Raw genomic sequence first — 26,406 nt, forward strand, 5'->3', positions numbered from 1 at the left:
ATGAGCTGCTGTGGCTGTTCCAGAGGCTGTGGCTCCGGCTGCGGGGGCTGTGGCTCCGGCTGTGGGGGCTGTGGCTCCGGCTGTGGGGGCTGTGGCTCCGGCTGCTGTGTGCCCGTCTGCTGCTGCAAGCCCGTGTGCTGCTGTGTGCCAGCCTGTTCCTGCTCCAGCTGTGGGGGCTGTGGCTCTAACTGTGGGGGCTGTGGCTCCAGCTGCTGTGTGCCCGTCTGCTGCTGCAAGCCCGTGTGCTGCTGTGTGCCAGCCTGTTCCTGCTCCAATTCTGGGGGCTGTGGCTCTTGTGGGGGCTCTAATGGGGGCTGTGGTTCCTGTGGTTCCTGTGGCTGCTGCCAGTCCAGCTGTTGCCAGTCCAGCTGCTGCAAACCCTGCTGCTGCCAGTCCAGCTGCTGTAAGCCCTGCTGCTGCCAGTCCAGCTGCTGCAAACCCTGCTGCTCCCAGTCCAGCTGCTGTAAGCCCTGCTGTTGCCAGTCCAGCTGCTGTAAGCCCTGCTGCTGTTAGTCCAGGCGCTGTGTCCCCATCTGCTGCCAGTGCAAGATCTGAGGCTCTGACCTCAGGTCTCAGGTGACTCCGGCTGATCCAGGTTTCCCAAGCTATGACATGTGCTTTATTGCTAAGTTCCAAATCACACCCCAGGGTCCATTGCCCTTGTAGAAAGAAGCCAGATTTGGCTGACAGTTCCTTGGGAGAAGCCACTCTAATGTTCATTGTCTGCTGACAAGTCTTTGCCCAAGTCACCTTCTGGCTGCACCCTTCTCCTCCCCTGACCTCATCCTGGTCGGCCCACCGAGAGGCATGTGCTTCACCTGATGTCCCATTTTCCTGTAGGAAGACGTTAGTGTTGTTGTTCCACTGGGAGCAAGGTTGTGGTTAAAGAAACTTCCTCGGAGCTGCTTTGCATGCCAAACACTCTGCTTTATCTTAAATCCTATGTTACAAATCAATAAAAATACCGTGTTGACACATGGAAACCCATGGCTTGTGCATTTCTTTCATTGGTCATTACTACCAATATGGTCACTGCTGTTCTCATTCTCGTTCTATTCCACACTTGAGGGGGTTGGTGGATTTGTTGGTGAGGGTGCGAACGCCCCACCCCCACAGTCACCCTGGCCTCACATCTCTATGGTCTGTCTCTTCTATCCTCAGGACACTCACTTTCTCACATCTTACCAGCCATTGATGTGCTAGAGACAGGACAGTCCCCAAGGCCAAGCCAACAGAGGCCTAGCAGCTGTGGGACAGTCCTGGGGCTCCAGACTGTCCCCTCGCTTCCTCCAGGCCTCTGCCGCCTCCCTCCTCCTTCTTCTTGATCACAGGTAGAGCTGAATCCCTGAGTCTTAGTCAAGCGGCCAGGGCCTGGGAACCAGACATTGCCACTCTTATTCCACATTTGAGGACTATGGTGCAACCAGCCTCTTGCCACAGGAAGCTCACACACTGGCTTAAGGAAGGGAGTTCACCTTCTGTATCCGTGTCCCAGCCCTTAACCTATCTGTTCCAATCTGCATAATACATAAGGGATTGTCAAAAAAAAGAAAAACAGTGGCTGTTTCCCAGACTGAGGACCTTGGGAAATCATACTCTGAGGCCTCCCTTGTTATTTTGAGGCCTCCAACCACATTCTTTCAAAATTCTTAAAAGGCAGTATTAATAGAGATGAGTTATTTCAAGTCATTTGAAAACACAGTAATCTCCTAGTGTGATATGCCCGCAGTGCAGAAAAACACAAAAACAGAAATCTTAAGCTGTTTCCAGTAATCATTTTGTTGGTGGTAACATTGGTACTATCACTCTGAGACGGCTGTGACTGTCTCAATGAAGAGCAAATGCATATTAGGTCAGGATCAGAAATGTGGTTGTGGGTGTGGGATTGATGAAACTGAGTAAAAACCCTATAGTACTGAATTTGAATTAAATGTGTCAGTATGAAATTATGATATATATTATCTTTAAAAAAAATGGCTTCCTATTTCGCTGAAAGACCTAGAAAAATGGCCAACATGGTAGCTATGAGCACTCTTTGCACCAAGCCTGTTGTTGTGAAATACCATCTCTTGTACTTAAATGAAACCTGGGTTCTCTGCAGAAATGGGATTGGAAATGAACAAGACAAATCTGGAACATGTCATTATCCCAGAAAGCAAGGAGATAATAAAGAGTCCTCAGGTGATGTCAAAAGAACCCGGGCATGAAACTCAAAGAGGTCTCCAGTAGATAAATTTGGGGTAATGTGAACACCGATGTTTAAATGGACTGATACAGGGGCACCTGGGTGGCTCAGTTGGTTAAGCATCTGACTCACGGTTTCAGCTCAGATCATGATCTCAGGGTGATTAGATGGAGCTCTGAGTTGGGCTGTGTGCTGAGCAAGGAGTCTGCTTGAGATTCTCCCTCTTCCTCCCCCTCCTCCTGCTCACTCACTCTTTCTCTCTCAAATAAATAAATCTTTAAAAAATAAATGGACTGATATGCATCAAGTATGCTTAAATCTATAAGCACATAATCATGCACAGATAATAATACAAATAATATACAAAATGCATAGTGTCATTATTATAAGGTGTTTTATGCAAGCCACCTTACAGTTGATATACAAAAGATAAAGAGACAGGTTCAAAGTATATCATTACAGAAAATTATCAAATCCTAAAGGAAGACATCAAGAAAGGAACAAAGAACTACAAAACAGTCAGGAAATAATTAACAGGATGACAATAAGTTCTTACCTATCAATGACTGCTTTAAATGTAAATGGATTAAATTCTTCAAAAGACATAGAGTGGCTGGACTTAAAGAAGAAAAAAAAGACCCAACTCTATGCTGCCTACAAGGGACCCACTTCTGCTTCAAGGTCACACATAGGCTGAAAGTAAGGGATGGAAAAAAGATATTTCCTGCAAATGGAAAGCAAAAGAGTGGGGGCAGCTGTACTTGCACCAGAGAAAATAGATTCAAGTCAAAATGGTAACAAGAGACAAGGAAGGTCATTATTAATGACAAAGAGGATATAACAATTATGAATATGTATCCACCCAGCATCAGAGCACCTAAATATAGAAAATACCAACAGATCTGAAAGTAGTGATAGACGCAGTAATAGTAGGGAACCTCAGTGCCCCCTTTCAACAACAAACAGATCACTCACACAGAAAATCAGTGAGGAAAAATTGAGCTTGAACTATATAGATCATTTGTTAGGTTACAAAACAAATCTCGAACTTAGGAGGATTGAAATCTTAGCAAGTGTTTTCTCTGACAGCAATCTCAGGAAACTAGAGAACAGTAATAGGAAGAAAATGGAAATATTCACACATAAGTGGAAAGTATGCACATACCCCAGAACCACCAATGAGTCAAAGAAGAAATCAAAAGGGGCATCAAAAAATATCTTGAAACAAAAGAAAATGGAAGCACATCATACCAAAATATATGGGATGCAGCAAAAGAGGTAGTAAGTTGCTATGGTTTGAATGTTTGTGTCCTCTCAAAATTCCTATTAAAATCTTGACTCCCAAAGATGATGGTGTTAATAGGTCGGACCTTTGGGAGATGCTTAGGTTATCAGAGTTGAGCCCTCCTGAATGGGATTAGTGTTCTTATAAGAGACCCTCACATCACTCCCCAGCCCCTTGCACCCCGTGAGGACACAGGGAAAAGCATCACCTATGAATCAGGAGGTGGGCCCACACCAGCTGCCATATCAAATCTGCCAGCACCATGATCTTGGACTCCCCAGCCCCACCACCATAAGAAATAAGTTCTGTTGTTTACGAGCCACAGTCTATGATATTTTTGCTATAGTTGCCCTAAAAGACTAAGGCAGATGGTTACGTGACAAACACCTAGATTAAGAAAAAAGAAAGATGCCAAGTAAACAACTAATCTTATATCTCAAGGAACTAGGGGACAAAAGAACAAACTAAGCCCACGGTTAGCAGAATGGAGGAAATAACAAAGCTCAGGGTGGAAGTAAATGAAAGAGACTATAGAAGAACAATTTAAAAGATCAGTGAAATGGAGTTAGGCTTTTGAAAAGATTAAAAGAAAACGGTTGACAAAACTTTGGCTAGATTGACTTAGATTCAAATAAAACCCGAAATGAGGGAGGGGACATTACAACAGATCCCAAAGAAACACAACAGATCATAAGAGATTACCTTGAACAATTATACACCAACAGATCGGATACCTCCAACATGAGTTTTTTTAACACCACCAAAAAATCCTCCAGTTCTCAGCGGTCACTGACTGGGTGTCCCACAAAGTTAACTTAGATCTGTTCTGACACGTTCTACCTGGTGTTAGCATCAGATATCACAGGTGAAGGGCACAGTCCCACAGGAACCCCTACCCCTGCCCCACAATTTCTGATGCTAGTTGCAAGCCCAGGGGTCACCTGTGCTTCTAACTGACCAGTGAGAGATCCAGGGTTCCAACAACCCCTCCTTGGGTTTGACTGATTTGCTGGAGCCACCCACAGAACTCACAGAAACATGTCACCTCCTAGATTAATGGTTGATTATAAAAGGATAAACTCAGGTACAGGTGGATGGAAGAGATGCAGGGAGCAGGTATGGGGAAAGGGTGTGGAGTTTCTGTGCTGACGAGCACACCACCCTCCCCCAAGTCTCCCCATGTTTGCGAACCTGGAATCTCATCAAGTCTCAGTGTTCAAGAGTTTTATAGAACCTAATCTGCAGGGCCCCCCCTCTCCTTCCCAGAGGTGGGTGGGTGAGGCTGAAAGCTCCAAGTCCCACTCTGAGTCACCTCATCAGGATATACCTAGGTGTGTTCTCTTTTGAGAGTCCTAATAAGTGACAAAAGACATTGCTATCACTCAGGAAATTCTAAGGTTTTTAGGAGCTTCTTGCCAGAAACCGGAGACAACGACCGTATATATTTCTTATCATACAACAATGACCTAGAAGAAAGGGATGAATTCCTGGAAACATACAATTGACCAAGACTGAATCATCAAGAAATAGAAAGTCTGGGGGCGCCTGGGTGGCTCAGTCGGTTGAGCATCTGACTTTTGATTTTGGCTCAGGTCATGATCTCAGGGTCATGAGATCAAGCCCCAAGTCTGGCTCCACACTGGGTGTGGAGCCTGCTTAAGAATCTCTCTCTCCCTCTGCCCTTCCCCCACCCCTGCTTGTGCCTGCTCTCCCTCTCTCTCAAAAAAGGAAGAGAGAGAGAGATAGGGAGGAAGGAAGATAGGTTAGGGAAGAAGGAATGAATCAGAAAATCTGAACAGACCAATAGCCAGTAAGGAGACTAAATCAAAAACCTCCCAGCAAAGAAAAGCCCAGGACAGACTGCTTTCACAGAAAACAGAAGCAAAATAAACAAGTGGGACCACATCAAACTAAAAAGTTTCTGCACAGCAAAAACAAAACAAAAACAAAAACAAAAAACCATCAACAGAGTCAACATGCAACCTACAGGATGAGAGAAAATATTTGTAAACCATATATCTATTAAGGGGTTAATATCCAAAACATATAAGGAACTCATATAACTCCATAGTAGAAAAACAAATAACTCTATTAAGAAATGGGCAAAGGGCCCAAATAGACATTTTTCCAAAGAAAGCATACAACGGCCAACAAGTACATGAAAAAGTGCTCAACATCACTCATCATCAGGGAAATGCAAACCAAAACCACAGTGAAATATCTCCTCACCCCAGTCAGAATGGCTGGTATCAAAAAGGCAAGAAACAACAGGTGTTGGCGAGGATGAGGAGAAAGGGGAGCCCTCGTGCACGGCTGGTGGGAATGCAAGCTGGTGCAGCCACTCTGGAAAACAGTATGGAGGTTCCTCCAAAAGTTAAAAATAGAGCTGCCCTGTGAGGCAGTAAACCCACTTCTGGGTATTGACTCAAAGGAAATGAAAACACTTGCTTGAAGAGGTCCCTGCACCCCCATGTTCACTGCAGCATTATTCACAGTAGTCGAGTTATGGAAGCATCCTAAGTGTCTGTCAACAGATGAATGGATAAAGAAGGTGCATTTGTATGTACAATGAACCATTACACAATATTTAAAAAGAAGGAAATCCTGCCATTCGTGACAGCATGGATGAAGGTGGAGGACGTTACGCTCAGTGAAAGGAGCCAGACCCAGAAGGACAAATACTGCATAATCTCACTTACAGATGGGATTTAACAGCACTGAACTCACGGCAATAAATCACACAGCAGTGAAGATGTCGGTCAAGGGGTTCCAACTTCCCGCTGTAGGACCAGCAGTCCCCAGGATGTGACGCACGCCGCGGGGCTGTCACTGACAATGCTGTGTTGTGCACCTGGAAGTTTAAGAGAGCAGGTCTTAAGTGTTCTCACTACAGAAAGGGGGAGGGCAAGTATGTGAGGACATGGAGATTACCTGGATCGTGGCAGTCCCTTCACAGTGTGTGCTTACATCCCAAGTCGCAGGGCACGGACTACGTTCGTGCAGCCTTCATTTATCAGTCACCCCTCCGTAAAGCGGGAAAAAATAGGCAAGGTCCTCAGTTGCCTCTGGAGGACGTTGGGAAGCAATCTGTTATTCTGAACAAGGGGGAAATAAGGGAAAGCGTCGTGTTTTTTCCTGCGTTTGATACCCGGACTGCACTGTATGGCAGGTGGATGGCGAGAGGACCAACTCCAGCTTGTCAGTGAGGACCCACAGGATCAGAAACCCCCCGCTGTGTAACCCCAGTGGGAAAAAAGCAGTGTGGGTGATGATAGTGAATCATTACCTATTAAATTTACTGAGCACGATGCAATCAGGCTGAGAGAAAGCTTCTAGCTTTAAATGCGTATTTGAAAAGATAGGCTTGAGATCATTAGCTAAAACCACGTAAAGTGTGGACAGAGCTGCCACATGGAACACTGAATTCGGGCTATTTGCAGGTCCCTTGTCCCTCCTTTCCTGGGGACAGGGTCAGATGGCAGGTGGCAAGCCCCCACCCCCCACCCCCCAGCAGCTGGACGTGGTCATGTGATTTGCATGAGCCCGTGAGCAGAAACTTCAGTGTAGTTTCCCACGTACGCTTTTCCTTCCTGCAGTTCGTTAGCGTTCCCAGTGCGGAGGCTGCGGCAGCCCGAGTCCCAGGGGAGGAAGTGCACTGAGCTGGGAGCTGGCCTGCGGTGGCGTGTAGGACAAGCCCGAAATAAGCACTGAACCGTGGGGGCTCAGCTGAACTGAGCTGGCTCAGCGGCATAATTGGTTGACCCACCCTGCCTGACCCAGAAAGGTAATATAATGAAAGCAGAGAGCTGTGGCCTTGGTTCAGTGGCCAGGGCGGGAGTGGAAAGGAAATTGTTTTCAGAGGCTGGAAAGATGGCTATTATGGGGCTGATATCGCCGTCCCAGATCGTGTATCTCTGGAGGGGAAACTCAGGAAGCTCAGGGCTGCCTCTGTGTCGGTCGGTCACTGTGGCCACATCTTGCAGAGCATTACGAGACGGAGGTCAGCTGCAAGAACTGGCTGGTGTGCAAGCCAGAGGGAAGGGATGGAGTCGGCCCAGAAACCGGAGCAGCTACAGAATTCTCACCCCCCACTGCTCAGCGGTAACCCTCAGAGGGTCCTGAGCAGCCAAGAATGGTTGAAAGTCAAGTTAAAACGTACCCACCTTGAAGGTACCACTCCGTGAGGCCACAGGCCAGGAACCTGAAGTCATCCCCAAATAAGAGGCTAAAATGCTGAGTCCCTGAAGCCGCTGCTTCCAAAGAGCGCGGCCGGGTGACTGGCGTGCGAGAAATGCCCCGCGCGCTCCGGGGTGGCGGTGAGAGCGGTACTAGACAGATCCCACCTGGGTTCCAAAAGCAGAAGCCACAGCGGCCGCCCCAGCTCCATCCCTGCGTCGTCGCCTGGCTTCAGGACGGCCCCTCCACCACTTGGAGGTTTCCTCAAGAAAAAACACACTTGCTCACTGTCCAACTCACGGCCCAGCCCAGACGCCAGGTCCAGTCAAGGCCGGCCCTCGTTATCCCAGCACCCCAGACCCACGTCCCCAGGAGCCGGGAAAGGCCATCATGTCTTAAACATAGCCACAGATGAAGGGCGCCTGGGGGGCTCAGGCGGTTGGGCGTCTGCCTTCCGCTCAGTTCGTGATCCCGGGATCCTGGGATCGAGTCCCACGTCAGGCTCCCTGCTCAGCAGGGAGTCTGTTTCTCCCTCTCCCTCTGTTCTTCCCCTCCACTCGTGCTCTCTCTCTGGCTCTCCCCCTCTCTCTCCAATAAATAAATAAAATCTTAAAAAAAAAAAAAGAAAGAAAGAAAATAGTCACAGACGAGCTGACACGTCTAACATCACTTCCCACTGGAACAGCTCACCCGCCTGACAGCACACTTTACCCCCCGCCTGTCGCGTCCTGTCCCTTGGCGTCCATCCCTGTGTGTCCCCTCCTCACCTGTCCCGTGCCTGCATGTCCGCCCCCGCCTGCTTCCGCAAGGGCTGCTCCAATGCGCTGAATGAAGAACTCTTGCCTCACAGTGCGTCCAAAAATTAGTCCAAGGTCCACCAGAGAAATAAGCACAAAAATACCCCCATCGCTCCGGGAAGAAAACCCCGAGTTTTCAGAGCGGTCGGAGTAACACGTTCACCTTCCACGTTTCCCTCTCCGAGGATGATAACTGTGAAGATAACTGTGGAATCGTGCATACTATCTGCAATGATACTTGTTGTACGTGATGCTTGCGTGTACGTCCAGCCCTGCATGTAGCCACCATCCGTGAGGAGCTCCAACAGACGAGAACAGAGAGACACGAGAAAACCACAATAAAAAGGGACAAAAAATTGAACATTTTCCCAGGAAGGACATGTCCGTGACCAACAAGCATTTGAAAAGATGCTGGACAACATTAGTCCACAAATCAAGGTCGGCATGGGGCCGGTTCTCTGCACGAGGACGCCTACCGTGCGGAACGGGGACGGTGTCTGACACCAGCTACGAGGAGCAGGCCGAAGAGATGGAGCCTTCTAGACAGCGGAGGGGTCTACCCAGATGGGCAGCGGCTCCATCAGCAACACGCTGAGCCGAACTGAGAATACGGGCATTTCACGGGATGTAAATTTTAACTCAATAAAACAAATTCAAACGAATCTTCTAGACAATGGAAGTCCTCCAGAGAGGACGGCTGACCAAATTGCGGCCCACCCACTTGGTAAACCGGCGTAGCCTTCCAAGACAATGAATCTGAATTATGTTTTTAGCGGACGTGTGGGGTTTTCCCGAAGCATCGGCACGGTAGCAGGAATTTGTGAACTGGGTCTCCTGAAGAGAATGTCGGGCCTGGCTGGTGTCAGGGGCTGGCCAGACAGGGACGGGGAGCCCAGCGAGGAAGAAAGAGGAATGACGGGGGGTGCACGAAAAGCTCAGTGCTTCGAGATCTTGTTTTACCAATTTAACAGTATCTGTGCGGAGCATTTGGGGCGGTGTAACTACTGTCTTTGTACTTGAGACTCTTATTTACAAAAATAAGCAGCAACTGATTTGTAAGTAGGGGTATAAACACCAGTGCCCAGGGTCAGGGGGACAGAGGATCCGTACCAAAGAGCCGAACTGGGGAAGCCAAGGATGGCAGCCCCCGCCCAGCCCACCCGCCGCTGACCCCTCCCCTGAGGACCGAGCGCGGTCTCTGTCTCTAAAGAAAAACACTCCTGAGGAAGAAGCCAGAGTTGGGGACCAAAGAAAGTTGACTTGGCTTGAGCTCTTGGCAGTTCATGGGATTGCGAGGTTTAAAACATAACACTTGTCCATACGAAATAGTGTAAACACGTAACAGGAAGTAATCATGTCTTGAGTGTAAACACCTGGGCAGGTATATAAAGGGCTCCCGGCCCAGGAGGCTCCACACCTGCACACCTGTGCTCTGACCTGCTCCACCCTCAACCCGCCAGAACCATGGGCTGCTGTGGCTGTTCCGGAGGCTGTGGCTCCGGCTGTGGGGGCTGTGGCTGCTCCCAGTCCAGCTGCTGTGTGCCCACTTGCTGCCAGTGCAAGATCTGAGGTGCTGGCCACAGGCCTCTGGTGGCCCCTGCGCACCCGGGCCCTCCAGGCAGTGACCAGGGCTGCATCCTAGACCCGCAGAGCAGAGCTCTGGCTCCTACAGGTCGGGGCTCTCCTGGAATGACCAGTGTGTCCTAAACTCCTGTTGCACAACCTTGGGTCCATCGTCCTCTGGACTGTGGCAGCCTAGTGGCCAGACCTTGGTACTCAGCTCCCGAGACCCTCAGGTCATGAGCGCCCGCAGGCCCCTGTCCCCTCTGCCAGCATTCCGGGGCTCACCACTCAAACCTCTCAGGGCTGCGAGCCCCCTTGGCACCTCCAGTGAGCTCACTGGGAGCAGCCTGAGCTGCATGTCCTCTGACCAGGGCCCTTGCTCCCCGCCCCCCACCCCTGCCTTCTTCCGGCCCCCACGTCCCTCCTTCTCCAAACCACTTGGGTGGCCCGAACCTGGATGGCCCTTGAGCTCTAGCCAGAGGGCACAGCGGCATCAGTCCCTGGGGTCCTCCCTGACCAAGGGGGTCTCCAAGCCCTGCCCTTCCTTCTTGGTCACAGATCAGGTCCTTTGCCTGTCTCTGGGATCCTCCCTTTGGTAAGGGTTCAGTCTGAACCTTCTCGATAAACACAACCCGTGCCTCCCAAGAGTTTACTCTGTGAGTCCTTGTTTCAGCTTCTACAGGAGTAAAAATATGTATAACTTTAACATAACCCCCGCCTCATACTTTTGGGACCAACGCCCCTGCCCCACATGGTCCCTACTGTATGAGTTTGCTCGGGAGTCCTTAACAAAGCATGACAAACCATGGCTCATGCCTCAGACACTCTCTGTCCCCCGGTCCTGGAGGCCGAGGTCCAGGCGAGGGCAGGGCGGGTCCTCCTGAGGCCTCTCTCCTCATGTGCAGATGGCCGTGCTCTCCCTGTGTCCTCACGGGGTCGTCCCTCCGTGCATAGCTCGTCTCTGTGTCCAAGTTCCCCTTTTATAAGGACGCCAGTCCTGTTGGGTCAGGGGCTCCCTACGGCAGTTCGACTTCCTCCTAACTAATGATGTCGCACGGCCCCGTTCCACAGAAGGCCCCGCGTCCACGTGTGAGAACAGTCCTCACAGGAGCTCACACACACTGGGGTCTCGTTGGGCAAGGCAGACAGACACTGGGGGGGGACTGCATGGCTGGAGCCCCCCACCCCAGGAGCCCGGCCCCACACAGGCCTGGAGGCCGCTCTGAGGGCAGGCCCTCTGACGGCCACGACCAGCGCTCGTCCACCCAACAATGTGGAAATTTCTAAACATTCTTCTGAGTTTCAGTTATAGTTCAGTTGGTTCAGTAATCACGGTTCACCAGACGCCAACCACGGCCGTCCCACGAGAAACGTCTAAAAGAGCTGGGTCCCAAAATGCCATTTGGAAGGGTCACTGCGTGGCTCAAAGAGTGAAGAATCCTCAGAGCCACATGCTGAGGGAGTTTGCGGCCACAGAGGAAGGCGAACCAGTGCCCCTGGCCTCCACACGGCCTGGAAGCAGGCGACAGCAATACCGGGGAGCTCGCCGGGACCGGCCCTGGCCAGGGTGGAAGCCAGGAGGCGTCCCCCCCGAAACGTGTCATCCGAAGCCGGCCCTGCAAGTGTCTCCTGAAAACCTCAGCTGCGAGATTTCGTGTAAAGTCAGCCCAGGTTGGGATGTTCTAGGGGAGAAGATATGGAAGCACTGAGCCCATGAAGAAACGTGCCCTTAGGCAGATGTCACCGATCCCCACAGATGACAGTCCCCGGAGCCAAAACTCACAACTCACAACTCAAAAATCACAAAACATGGGGCGCCTGGGTGGCACAGCGGTTAAGCGTCTGCCTTCGGCTCAGGGCGTGATCCCAGCGTTCTGGGATCGAGTCCCACATCAGGCTCCTCCGTTATGAGCCTGCTTCTTCCTCTCCCACTCCCCCTGCTTGTGTTCCCTCTCTCGCTGGCTGTCTCTATCTCTGTCAAATAAATAAATAAAATCTTTAAAAAAAAAAATCACAAAACACACACACACACGGGCCTCGTGGGACAGCCAGCAACAGCCACAGAGAGGAGGCTCTGTCAAGCCCAGGCTCCGGACCCTGAGACTATCAGACTCCGTGCAAAATAAGTGCTTTAGAAATAACTAAAGAAAATAAAACTCGTTTGGAAGCGGGAGCAGGAGGGAGCTGAACACAAGCGCTATCAAGCACACTGGGGCAGCGAACACAGAAATTCTACAAAGGAAACCCAAACTAATTGAATTTTCAGTCTCGCTGGGTCTGGCCGGGCCAGATGCAAAGAGAATTCGTGCACAGGAGCGTAAACACCGATACTTTATCTGCAATTCCACACGGGAACACAGACGCAGGGGGATGTGCGAGGGAGGAAGCCTGACACAGACTGCCAGGCCTCCAGATGGGGTGACGTTCAAAGAGATAACGTGGGAGAATTTTCCAGAATTTACGAGAAATGCTAATACTGAGCTTTCTGGGTCCCAAACAGGATCTATAGAAACCCACACAGTCGGCACAGTAAAGCCGTCCTTCCGAGCAGCCCTGACAGGCCATCTGCTCTGTGCCTGGCACCATCAAGGGGCTAGTGACGCAGAGGTGAACACAGACAACAGAAATTCCAGTCTTGGGCTGACATTCTATGGGGAGAGACAGACAAAAAGCAAATTCGATCGTTAAATTATATTAGTGCGTTCCAAGAAAGAAAACAAAACAGGAAGGGGAAAGGACTTCCCAAAGGAAAGATGGTCCGTTCTAAAGGGTGGGGGCTCCTGGGGAAGGTGTCCGTCAGCAAAGACTTGGCAAAGCTGTGACCCATACGGTGACCCAGTGAAGGGCTTTCTCGGCCAGCTAGCGCAAAGGCCCTGAGGCAGAGGCCTGCCGAGAGACTTCGCGGGAGTTCAGCGGGTCCGTTTGCAGAACCTTCAGCACATCTCAGTTACCGTTGGATTCAATGGCCAGTAAGGTCAGCGAGTTTGCAGAACGTTTGAAGCACACAATTAGTAGGTTAAAGATGCTGGGTGTGTACAGACTCTACATTCCGTTGTTGAAACGGGCATTTTTAAGCCGGGACAGCTGTCCGCTTACTCGCGATAAGGCTAACCTCAGCACAGCTGGAGGGAATGTTCTCCAGCCCCTCAATGACTTTTGAAAATCAACATCAAAAAGATAACTGGAAAAGCCCCACATTTCTGGAAATTCAAAAACATACCTCCCCATAATGCATAGATTAAAGAAATAATTCCGGCAATTAGACAATATTTAGAAAAGATTTTGCATCAAAACCAGGGAGACGGGCCTGAAGTAGTACAGACTCGCGGAGAATTCACGGCCTGCGCGTTTGCATGAGAGGACAGGCCAGGGGCCTTCGCACAGGATGTAGAAAGTGCAAGAGGAGGTCACCCGGAAAGCAGCGGGGGGAACAAATGTCCCCTCCTGGCCCTGCCGAGGCCCTGCCGCCATCCCCACCCCGGCCGGCGTCCCGCCTGGCCCCAGCTCTCCTGCCTCCCCTACGGCCTGGTGGGGTCCACCTGACCCCGGCGCCCCTTCCCCATGCCGCCCACCCTCGGAGGCCGGCTCCGGGGCCCCGGGAGGTCACTGCGCTCCGGGACCTCCAGGGGGCAGAGGCCCAGCCTCTCCCACGGGCGCCTGCACCCAAGGCACCAGGCCTGATTCTGGGAGGGTCCCAGCTGGACTCCAGGGCCCCTGTGAGCGAACGTACTGTCCAGCCACATGCCCGTCTCTCACTCTGCAGCTACACAGAGGGGGAGCTCCTGCCCCCTCCCCGTGGCTCTGGTCACCGGACCCTCCTGTGCCAACTCCCTTTGTCCTGATGCGGATGCCTCCCCGCTGGGGCCCCATACAGGCATATGCAAGGCTGCTCCCCTGTGATGGCGAGGGGCCAGCCCCTGCACTCGCTGCCCCGTAACCCCGGCCCGTTCCTGGGGCTCTGCTGAGGGCTTCCTGGGGAGGCAGCTAAGAAGTCAGGCAGGGTTTCACACAAAAGCAGGACCCAGAGCCCTTCAGAGCCGTTGCTGGTGCGGCTTTCTGGGAGGCAGAATGGGGGGAAATACACCCCAAAAGGAGGGATGTTCAAAGTGCTGTTACCACTGAACCATGTCCCCCAAAGTCATAAGCTGGAGTCCTACACCCTGGACCTCAGAATGGGACCGCCGCTAGAGACAAGGGCTTTACAGAGGTGCTGGAGGGAACATGGGGCCACCAGGGGGGCCCTGATCCTGTGGAACTGGGGTCCTGATGAGAAAAGGGCATCAGGACACAGACACGCACGGAGGGACGACCCGTGAGGACCCAGAGGGAGCACAGCCGTCCACACACGAGGAGAGAGGCCTCAGGGGGACCTGCCCTGCCCAGGCCTGCATCTCGGGCTTCCAGCCTCCAGGACAGGGGACAGAGCATCCTGCTGTGTGAGCCCCGTCCACGGTGTTTGTCATGGTCCCCCCAGCAGAATAATGCAAGTGATACCAGGTGCCACACGCAGGGAACCACAGAGGCCTCAGCTTCTCTCGGAGGTGACTGGAGGGTCTCAGGGGTGGCAAGTGCACGTCCACTGGAATCATCACAAGAGACATAACTGCTTTCCAAGTGGAGGGTGCTGGACAAGGGGGGATCCAGATAGAGGACAGACGGAGCGAGAGAGACAGAGACAGACAGAGAGAGAGAGAGAGACAGAGGCAGAGAGACAGACAGAGACAGAGAGAGCCAAGGAGAGCCAGAGCTAGAGACAGAGACAGAGAGACACAGAGTCAGGGAGAGACGGAGAGACACAGAGCCAGAGAGAGACAGACAGAGAGACACAAACACAGAGACAGAGACAGAGAGAGACAGAGAGACAGAGCCAGGGTGACACAGAGAGACAGAGAGAGATAGGGAGACAGAGAAAGACAGAGACAGAGAGACACAGAGACAGAAAGAGACAGACACAGAGAGACAGAGAAACAGAAAGAGACAGAGAGACAGAACAGACACAGAGAGACAGAGAGATAGAGCCAGAGAGATGGGCAGAGACAGAGATAGAGAGACACAGAGACAGGCAAAGACAGAGAGACAGAGACGGAGACGGAGACAGAGAGAGACAGAGAGACAGAAAGACAGCCCGAGAAAGAGACAGAAAGAGATCTCTGCGTGGGGCCTGGAGGCTGAGGGAGGGTGAGCTAAGTGCCTGCTTTCCCTGTAAGCCTCCGGCATTATTTCACCTCTAAATACAAGCACACGAGAACTTTCTTTTGCTTTATTTCCCTCATGACTGGCAGTTGGTACCCTCTGACCACCTTGGCCACGTCCCCCCGCCCCCGCCTCTGGAGCCCGCAGTCGGCCCGCGGCGTCCCTGAGTTTATCTCTCCCTGGGGATTCCACACGGAGGAGCCGTCAGGAGGTATTAGTCTCTGTCTGGCCTGTCTCACTCCGTCCAATGCCCTCAAGGTCCATCTGCATTGTTGCAACGGCAAGATTTCAAAAACATCTGAAAGGGATCAAATGCTGGACAAGAACGTCCAAACAGACGTCCAGGCCCCGGTGACACGGGGATTGTCAACCTCCCTGCAGCGAGCGGCCTGGGACACCGGCCACCATCCACAGTCCCCGCGGGCGCCACCTGCTGCCTGAGTGTCCGGCGTGCATGAGGCAGGCCCGTGGCCCCCGCAAGAAGTCCCGGACCCCAGCTGTAACCCTGGCCCCCACAGCCAGGGCCTCGTCCGTAACCGACAGCTGCCCTCACTGTTGTCCTGCTCCCCCGCCAGGCCCATGGGGCGCCCCGCAGCCAGGCAGCCACCTCTGTCCCCTCTGGGCACAGCTGAGGCTCCCGTCCCCCCGAGTGAACCGACCGCCTGGTCCCAGCAAGCTGCTACCACGGGGCAGCCTGGCCGGACTTGGTGGCACAGGGTCAAGCTTATGCAGGTGACAACCAAGCTGGACCCCGGCCCACGTCCCTACCAGCCCGAGACCACTCTCAGCAAAGAGCTCTCCACCGAGCCCTGTCCCCACTGTGGCTCTGGCCCTGCAGCCCCTACCAGAACGACAGCTGCCCCCTGGAACTGCCCCGTGCAGACCCGGGGACACCATCGGCCCCCAGCTGCCAGAGCCACATCGGATGCTTTCACATGTGCCGTAAAGTTCCTGTTCATCCTGGTCCCCCCCCACACCCCTGCCCACACACACAGCCCACCGCCTGTGAGGGTCCCATGACCCTGCCCTCGGGTCACCTTCTCCGGCTGGACCAGCCCTGCACTGGCTGGGATGCATCTGCCAGCTTGTCCGTGGACAGGTCAGGTTCGAAAACCAAAGCCGAAAGGTTTGAGACTCGCTGCGTTTCCCACAACAGCATCCTGAGCTTCCTGGCTACCAGGGCAAAGAGGGACACACTCTGGCTGCCTACTGTTCGTGGCCTCAGAGGGACACCAGACCAGACCGGCAGCTGACGGCAAGAAAATCCTCAGGAGCTCGGTGGGGTGGGTTCCCTTCAGGTCTCACATCACGGCCCAGGGGCCCGTCTCCCCCCGAGGCCGCGCAGACGCAGGAGCAGTTAGGAGCACAGTCCGCACACCAGGCACCCTGCCCCTGAGACCCGGCTCCTACGCTTGTCGCCTGGGCATCCCGGGCTCTGTGCCTCACCTGTAAAGTGGGCTGCGCAAAGCCTTCCTCCCCCAGGGCTGTGGGGGTGAGCTTAGCTAACAAGGCCAAGGGCTGGGTCTGCGCTGCCCCCCTCCCGGAGCGGCCGCCCCGGTGGGTGTCAGGTGGTCACAGGAAGGCCGCTGCCCCAGGCCCCAGCCGAAGACCTCAACAAAGTGGCGGCCAAGCCTCGGGCCGGCCTCATGGATGGTGCAAGGGCGCCACCTCCCGACAAACCGCGTGCATAGCAGCGCCTCCTGAACCGGCCACGTAGGTGCGCGAAGCCCCTCCTCCCACAAGTCTCCAGCGCAGGAAACAGAACAGGCTTTTGGGGCCCAGAGTTGGTGCCTCCCTCCCGAGGGGGGCATGGGGGCAGCGGGAGCAGGGGGAGGTGGCAGGGGACGGTGCGCTGTGCCCCTGAATGATGGGATCCTGTCCACGCACTAACTGACGCTCCGAAGCAATTTAAGTGCAAATTCAGGTCTGCGCAAACCTGCAAAGGTCTGGGCAGGGGTGGTGGGGGCCGGGGGGGCGAGCAGAAGAGCAGGAGGGAACGCTCAGGCTGCCCTGCCCTGACCCCGCCTGCCCTTGCAGCTCCAGCTACAAACCCTTTAGAAGCATGTGTGCCTGGAACCCGTCCCCCTAAAGCCGAGATGGGGAGCAGGTCTGGGCCAGGTGCACGCCCAGCTCAGCGGAGCACTGCTGAGTTATGGAAAGATGGTCCAGCTCTCTCCACCCATCAAGCTCTCCTGCTCCCCAGGGTCCACCTCACCCTCGCTCTGGATCCCCTGAGACCATCCCCGACGGCCTGGAGTCCGGTTAGGACTACGACCATGGGAATGGATGTGGCAGGAGCCACACAGGCCTCCGGCTGAATCTCAAGGGCCCTGGTCCATCTCCCCCGTGGCAGGCGGCCTGGCACCAGTCAGGGCAAGACGCAGAACTCGGAAGAAAAGTACAAAACAACACAGAAGAACAGTGGATGTTTTAGTGGTACAAACAGGGACCATGAAGTGACCGTGTGCCCAGCATCTCAGCTGACCCTGGGCAGGTATATAAAGGGCTCCCGGCCCAGGAGGCTCCACACCTGCACACCTGTGCTCTGCACCTGCTCCTCTGACCTGCTCCGTCCTCAACCCACCAGAACCATGAGCTGCTGTGGCTGTTCCGGAAGCTGTGGCTCTGGCTGTGGGGGCTGTGGCTGCTCCCAGTCCAGCTGCTGTGTCCCCTGCTGCCGCCAGGGCAGGAGCTGATATAATGGCCATGGACCTCAGGTGGCCAGCAAATCCGCTGCATTCCCCAGGCAATGGCCACGCTCAGCCCCAGGCCCCCGGAGCCCGGTTCTCAGCCTGCAACCCCCTGGAGTAGGACGGTCTGCAGCTCTTGGCCCAGACACGGAGCCCCCCACTCCTACTCCTGGCTTCACCCTAGCAATCTGCTCCCCACGCACCTCTGCTTTTGCCCCTCCCCCCCACAGGATCCTGAGGATGGGTCGTTCCTCCTCTGCTGTCACAACGGCCACACCACTAGCAGGGACCCAGACGATGCTGGCCCTCCAAGCCCCACCCGAGGAGGGCCGCGTCCAGCTCAGAGGCCTGGGGGCAGCGGGCACAGGTGCACCCCAGACCTGAGTGCCTCTCCTATGAGGTCCAACTTCCGCCAGCACTCAGGAGCTGTCCGGTCCATCGGCGCCTCTGCGCGTTGCCTTTGCTGTTCGTGATCTGCTACGACCCAGCTGGACTCTGGGTCCCTCCAAATAAACGCGCCCGCCCTCAGTCCCTCTGCGCTCTTGGTTCTTCTGTCTCTGGTGGGCACAGGGCGGCCTCCTGAAAGCTGCCTCATTGGGCTTCGGCCTTTGGCTGCCTCTACGGTGGCCCAAGCCCTCCTCCGGGTATCTGCGTACTCCCAGTAGCGTGATGTTGAGGGACCTCTTGCAAAAAGGATCTGGACGCACATGGGTATTTCCCCTGGTGTTGAAGGAGGCCCGGGAGCCCTGAGAAGCAGCCATCCTTGAGGGAAAGCGTCTGCTCTGCCGGCCAAGGTCAGGGTCCACCCAGCCTATCCTCTTGGCCCAAACACCTGGGAGAAAAGGCGGCAGACAGACTATATGGACAAAAAGCTCAGTCTCAGTAAACCCTGTAAACCTCAGTAAACTTCCTGGTCCAGACACCCTACTGTGGGACAGCAGAGTTATGTCTCAAAGGGACCTGGGAGTGGGTCACGGTACCCAGTTTTGTTTGGTCAAATTGTTGTGAAGATATTTTGTAGATGCGATCAACCCTGAAATCACTGGACTTTGAGTAAAACTGATCACCTTCCATAACGTGGGTGGGCCTCGTGCAATCAGGTGAAGGCTCTGAGAGTAAAGACTGAGGTTTCCTGAGAAGGAAGGACTCGCTCAAGACAGTGACTTGGAGACCTTGCCTGAGCTGCATGCCTGCCGCCTGCCCTACGCGTTCAGGGCTTTCCAGCCCCCACAACCATATGAGTTAATTCCTCAACATAAACCTCTTTACACACACGTATCTGATTGATTGCGCTTGTCTGGGCACAGACACGGCCCCACAGCAGAGGCGGGCAGTGGCCCTGCTGGTCTCTCCTGGGTTATAAGTGGCGGTGGCATGACACAGTGCGCAGGGGTTGGCGAGAGCACCTGGCAGCTAGCTAAGACCCAAACGATTCGTGACAACATCTGAGACACTTCATGACCCCCCAGAAATATCGGGAGGCTGCCCTATTGTCTGGAGTGTCTGTTCGAGAAAGGGAAGGTTTCAAGGTGGAAAACCTGTGTCTCACTGTTACTGGGAGATAATTTCCACCAAGGCCAGCAGGACCTGAACACTGTGACCACACGGGGCGAAGCGTGGTCTCCAGTCACCTGGGGCCCACGGCACCACCCCCTTACCCTTGTCGGGGCCCCTTTTGTTTGTGTGGGTCAGTGTGTGGTAGGACAGCGGGAATGAGCACTGGCCAAGTGTTAGAATATTCGTTCACAAGTGCGTTTCTGGTAACGCTGATCAGGTGGTCGGAAAGGGCAGATTCCAGCTACGAGACAACCACGTCTAGGGGACGCGGCTCACAGCAGGGCCGCAATCGTTCCCTACGCAGTGCCGTGTGTAGCGAAGTTGCTGGGAGCGGATGGGAACCGGTCTCCTCACGGGGAAGAGAGTGCAGCCGCCATGGTGACCGATGTGAACCAAACTCATTGCAGCGATTATTTCACAACGTACCCGGATCAGCGCTATGCGTCAGTTACGGCTCGGTGTAACTTGGGGGAAGTAAAATTAAATTTCACAAGCAGGGAGTTTATTTCCTGATAATAAAAGGGTAACCTTGAAAAAATAAAAAATCAATAAAAGAACATGAGTAAGCCCATGGCCTGTAAACACACGTGACACATGTTTTGAAGTCACGGCCTCCTCCTCCCCCCGAAACAGTGGTAAGAGGGCATAATGGTGGACAGCTGGCCCTCATCTGCCTCTGTCGTCGTCATTGTGTGCCCATACCACCCGTCATGTAACTTCCAGAACATTCCTCCATTCACTCACAAAAGACAGAGGGAAAGGGAAACCAGTGTCCAGTTGTAATTGTGAAGATAGTGTTGACTTCCTGACACCCTGGTGGGGTGTCAGGGACCCCAGTTTGAGAAACACTGGGACAGTGGTGAGGACGGTGGGTTCTGGAGCCAGAGGCCTGGAGTTGTGTCGGACCCACCACCGGGCTACTGTATGACCTTGGGAAATGGCATCACGGCCTCTCCCCCACATGGGGCCAGGAGAAGCCGACCGAGAGCCCAAAGCTGTGACAGGTCAGCTCTCTTGGAGTCATGGAACAACCTGGAAAAGCAGCAGCGGGACCGGCTGAGCGAAGAACTGCAGCAGAAGATGGTCAGCCCGCCAGCTAGAAGGAAACTTTAAAACAGCGTCCCCGACGTATTTCTGAGAGCGCCACATCCATAAAGAGGGCAGGCAGGTGCTACGGAATTAGGGGTGACGGGTGCTGTGGGTCACAGGCACCCAAACCGGGGCCGGGAGGGGCCTCAGCAGGGAGAGCAGAGGGCCATGTGCTGGGCAGAGGCCCGGGTTCCCCCCAGGTCCCCCCTCGTGTGCTCCCCCGGACAAAGCCTCCCGTGGCGGAGTCGGCCCCGTCCTCCTCCTCACCTCCCTCTTCATGCCGGCCCCGCCCGGGCCCTTGCACATGGTTTTCCTCCTCTGTGTTGGCCTGTGTCTTCCATCCTCCATCAGAGTGCAGAGACCCCATGCCGCACAGTGACCAGCCAAAGCCTGGGCACCTTCCTCGGTGCCTGTTCCCCCCGCTGCCACGTTACGGGGCCGCACGCAGCCACGGTGCAGAGGACAGGCTCACGTTCAGTAATACACGACCGTCCCTTCCTGGGGCTGCCGTCACTGCCGGCCTGAGACGACAGTGTGATCTTTCCCGTCTGGAGGCCGAAGTCCGACAGCAGGTGTGGGCCGAGCTCCGGAGGCTCTGGGAGAGGGTGCTTCCTGCCTCCTGCAGCTCCTGGGGCTCCAGGCGTCCAGGCTGGTGGCCACGTCGCTCCTGTCTCTACTCTGTGGTCACCTGGCCCCCTGTGTGTCCATCTCTCCTCTTCCTAGAAGGACACCAGTCCTGTCAGATCAGGGCCCACCTAGTGGCCTTGTCTTCATTCGATTATATCCGCAAAGACCCTATTTCCAACTAAGGTCACACACCCGGGCGCCAGGGGTTAGGACTGAAGCATACATTCTGGGGGACACAATCCAAGCCCTCGCTCGATCCCATCAGAGTTTATTGGGCGCCATTGTAACCACTTATTAAGGACTCTAGCCAGCTGTGTTGTTTACTTTCCTAGACCACAGAGACTTGAAACCAGGCTGGGGTGGAGGCCCAGGGTGCAGGGGGAGACGCCGGCCTGGGAGATGCACCGTCCTGGGGGAGGGGTGTTGGCTGCCCTCCCTCTCCACCCGCACCCCTGCCCCGGGCACAGCCCTGTGGGTTTTACATCCCAGGTGGAGAAACAAACAGGAAACAAACAACACACAAAGTCCCAAAGCTGGTCACCCTGTGAGATTAAGGAAGCGGGTGGGGAGCAGAGGGATGGGGGGAGAGGCAGGAATCACGTGGAACTGTTGCCCTAGCCGGTCACTGCACCTGCAAACATGCACACTCATGCGAGTTCCCAGGGGCAGGAAGGGTGGATTGTAGGGGAAAGGCACAGAAAACAGCTTTTCGGGGGACATCAGCCCAGATCGGGAAGCGTTGAGGGAACAAGAGAGACGAAGGTCTGGGGGGTGGTCCAGCACTGCAGAACTTAGGCTGGCATCCCCTTTACATAAAGAACACCTGCAAACCCGTAAACATGAACAAAAACAACAGAAAAAGCAACAAGCAGAGTCCATATTGAGAGACACAGAGACAGGGAGAGTGAGACAGAGAGACACGAAGGGAGAGAGGGACAGAGCACACAGCCGTGGAGCACGTGGGCGTAGGGTGCCATGAGGGGCCCCGGTGGAGGCAGGCTGCGGGCCAGGACCCACTGCACACTCCTCCTTCCTGGGAACATTCTCCTGGGCACCCGGCTGGGCGGCGGGCAGACAGAAGCCAGGCCTGGGCAGCTCCTGTTATCATCGGCCACCCTGTTTGTTCGAACGTGCACAAACAATTGTGGACAAGCAGACGTCTGTCAGGAGCAAATTCCGAGTGAATAAAGTGGCTGCCACCCCGTCCTCTGTGCCCCATCGCACTGGGGCCCCTGGAGCCCCGGCTTCCCCCTGGAAACACCTGCAACGCCGTTTCCTTGTCACCTCACCCTCGAGAACGAGGAGGGGTTCTCCACCGTGTTTGGCGGGGGGACGTTTGGACTTGGAATGCACCCTGTTTCAGCAGGATACAGGGCGCTGGCGGGCATCTCTCCATGGGGGAGCAGCAGAGGCTGAGGCCATGGACCGCGGCTGGCGCTGCGTCCCCTGGGAAAGCACCAGGGGCCACCTCGGGGTAAGCGAATCAAGATGCCCCCACACCATGGGACAGTAGTGCTTTAGAGATAAAAACAAAAAAACACAAAATATGCACACACAACCAGAACACCAGCACCCAGCTGCTCCTGGACTGTCCTTGGGGGCTGCTATGGGGTCTTGACCCGTGGTGCTTGCATGGCTGGGGAGGAGGGGAAGGAACAGCTGAACGTGCAGATGGACTGTCCTCTTGCAAACTGCACGAGCCAAGCTGGATCACCCCTGGGCTGCAGTGAAGACCCCCTTCATGTCCAGCGCCCTGGGCTTGTCCTTGTGCTGACCACACCCGAGAGGCTCCTGCTGCACGGGGACCTCTTGACTTCATATCTCACCCTCACCCAGGTGAGGTGGCGGGAGCAGCCGGACTCAAGAACCCCCTCTACCCGGCTCGTCTGGACTGTGCAGGTCAGGACACACAGGACATTCCTCTGTCACACAAATGGGGTCTTTTTCAGATTTCCTGTGGGAAGACCTTACAGAGCAAGGTTATACGAAGCAAAATCAGTCCCATTTTCTCCAAATAAATTCTTATTTTTTTAAAGATTTTATTTATTTATTTGAGAGAGAGAACGAGCAGTGGAGGGGAGGGCAGAGGGAGAAGCAGACTCCCTGCTGAGAGCCCAACATGGGGCTCGATCCCAGGACCCTGAGATCACGACCCGAGCCAAAAGCAGATGCCTAACCAACTGAGCCACCCAGGCGCCCCCCCTTTTTTAAAGATTTATTTATATATTTGAGAGGGAGGGAGAGAGAGTGCACACATGTGCGAGTGGGGGAAGGGGCACAGGGAGAGGGAATCCTGAAGCAGACCCCCCACTCAGCGTGGAGCTCGGTCCCAGCGCCCCAGGATCATGACCTGAGCTGAAGGCAGATGCTTCACCGACTGAGCCACCCAGCCGTCCCTCCAAACAAGTTTTAAAAACTCGATGTGTCCCGACGTAGTGAAGAGAAGGGCCATATGCACCCCAATGTTCATAGCAGCAATGTCCACAATAGCTAAATCGTGGAAGGAGCCGAGATGCCCTTCAACAGATGACTGGATTAAGAAGTTGTGGTCCATATATACAATGGACTATTACTCAGCTTTCAGAAAGAACGAGTTCTCAACATTTGCAGCAACATGGACGGCACTGGAGGAGATAATGCTAAGTGAAATAAGTCAAGCAGAGAAAGACAACTATCATATGATTTCTCTCATCTATGGAACATAAGAACTCAGATGATCGGTAGGGGAAGAAAGAGATAAAGAAAGGGGGGGTAATCAGAGGGGGGAATGAAGCATGAGAGACTATGGACTATGAGAAACAAACTGAGGGCCTCAGAGGGGACGGGGGTGGGGGAATGGGATAGACTGGTGATGGGTAGTGAGGAGGGCACGTATTGCATGGTGCACTGGGTGTTACACACAACTAATGAATCATCGAGCCTTACATCGGAAACCGGGGATGTACTGTATGGTGACTAACATAATATAATAAAAAAACATTAAAATTTAAAAAAATTAAAATTAAAAAAAAAAAACTCGATGTGTCCCATCTTGTAGCTTACCAATTCCAAGTGCCGGGGCTGCTGCTGGAAACTTCCTTTGAAATATGGGCTCTGGAGCCGTGTACCCAACACCAGCAAGGATCGATCTACTGTCGTGACAAAACCCCAGGGCGCCGTGTGGCTTCTGGGACCCAAGGGAGGCATTCAGGCGAGACCAGGTGGATACGCACCCTGAAAGAGAGACGAGTCAACGGGCCCTCCCCTGTGTCAGGCAGCGTGCACGTGTGAGGGTGGGTGTGAGTGTGCGTGAGTGCCCGGCTACATGGGTGGGTGGGCGTGGGTGCCCATGTGTTCATTGGAACAGTGGCGATGACCCATAGGACACAGTGATGGATCCTTTTCCCCGGGGATCTCATTTCGAGAGCTGCGAAACCCACCTGCCCCACCCCATGGCTGGTACCCGGGTCAGGCCTCCTGCGGCCCCTGGACCATCACATCCATCCTGCCTGAAGGTCAGTCTCCTGCCTGCCCTCACCGACGCCCCCCCTGCAACCCTCCCGTGGTCCCACCAGCTGCAGGCCGATCCTTGGGACCAAAGTTCAGCACTTGAAGCCCCAAAACCCTGGCCCTGTCAGCTGCTCCCATGCCCAAAGCTGCCTGCTTTGCTCGAGGCCTGCCCTTGGTCCGGGGCGCCCTTCTCCCCCAGCCTCCAGAGGGTCAGTCCTGACTCTGGCGAGCCGAGGGCTTCCTGGGCAGGACCTCAGAGTGTGTAAATGTCAGACATAACCCAGTCCAACTTGAACCCCTGGAGCACACTATGGTCACATGGGTGGGACAATGGGATCCACTGTCCATGTGCACTGTCCATGCACAGTCGGGGCCCTCGGTGAACCCCACCTTCCCTGCAGGGGTAGGAGCCATTACCATCTGTGTGTACAAAGGAGCAGAACAAGGCAGGGCAGACGTGCTCAAGGGTCCACTCCTGAAAGGGGCAGAGCCAGTGTCCAGCTGCGGGCGTCTGGCTCTGAATCCCTGCCTTTGCCAGGTTTCCCATGTGGCTGGTTACCACAACCAGGAGAGGAATGAGCTGGTAGGGCACCGGGCAGCTGGAGGGGCTTCACTGGGGAGGGGCTGCGTCAGCAGTCTTACTGGGTGGAGGAGGTACCCTCTAATCACCACTTCTGCCCCCCCCCCCCGCTCTGCACACTGGCTTCCTGGAATGCCAATGCACCCCCGGAACTTCCGTGTCTCCACGGAGAGCGTAGGCGCCTCCCACATAGCTCCCGGGTCTCTGGGCCTGTGGACAGAGAGGGGCCCCATTCTTGTCTAGAAGAGCAGCTCTAGACAGCAGGTGGCTCAAATGGGACAAGGTGCAAGAGAGGAGCAGGGACCACAGCCACAGCTCAGTGTCAGAGAGGAGCAGACGAGGGACTACAGTCCCCATGGGTGGACCCAACAGAATGAGCCTTCCCTGCAGCCATGGGAGCCTGCCACCTGGAAGCGAGCCAGTCACATCTCTCCTAGCTTCCGAGCCCTCGAGAGTGGAAACACGGCAGCTCGTGATGTGGCCAGTGTTTGACGAAAGCAAGGAAAAGGGTAAACATAAAAAATGCATATAAACAAATGTTTGTGTGATTGTTTTAAACATGGAGGCAAAAAGCAGAATTTCCCTGCAGAAAGTACATTAATAGCAACAGGGAAGTGACCATGTGACACCTGGGCAGGTATATAAAGGGCTCCCGGCCCAGGAGGCTCCACACCTGCACACCTGTCCTCTGCACCTGCTCCTCTGACCTGCTCCACCCTCAACCCACCAGAACCATGAGCTGCTGTGGCTGTTCCGGAGGCTGTGGCTCCGGCTGTGGGGGCTGTGGGGGCTGTGGCTCCGGCTGTGGGGGCTGTGGCTCCAGCTGCTGTGTGCCCGTCTGCTGCTGCAAGCCCGTGTGCTGCTGTGTGCCAGCCTGTTCCTGCTCCAGCTGTGGGGGCTGTGGCTCATGTGGGGGCTCCAAGGGGGGCTGTGGCTCCTGTGGCTGCTCCCAGTCCAGCTGCTGCAAACCCTGCTGCTCCCAGTCCAGCTGCTGTAAACCCTGCTGCTCCCAGTCCAGCTGCTGTGTCCCCTGCTGCTCCCAGTCCAGCTGCTGTAAACCCTGCTGCTCCCAGTCCAGCTGCTGTAAACCCTGCTGCTCCCAGTCCAGTTGCTGTAAACCCTGCTGCTCCCAGTCCAGCTGCTGTGTCCCCGTTTGCTGCCAGTGCAAGATTTGA

The 26,406-nt window shown here is 54.5% G+C and overlaps 1 protein-coding gene across 1 annotated transcript; it reads left to right on the plus strand.

Moving 5' to 3' along the window:
• Positions 1 to 26,406, plus strand: LOC148107905 (uncharacterized). The gene is made up of 4 exons (XM_087855217.1): positions 1 to 252; positions 349 to 509; positions 26,031 to 26,097; positions 26,155 to 26,406. The coding sequence occupies exons 1-4, from the start codon at positions 1 to 3 to the stop codon at positions 26,404 to 26,406; spliced, it is 732 nt and encodes a 243-aa protein (XP_087711343.1).

The sequence above is a fragment of the Ursus americanus genome, chromosome 24 (assembly GCF_024610735.1).
Source record: "Ursus americanus isolate L20-20 chromosome 24, mUrsAme1.1.p, whole genome shotgun sequence".
NCBI lineage: Eukaryota > Metazoa > Chordata > Mammalia > Carnivora > Ursidae > Ursus > Ursus americanus.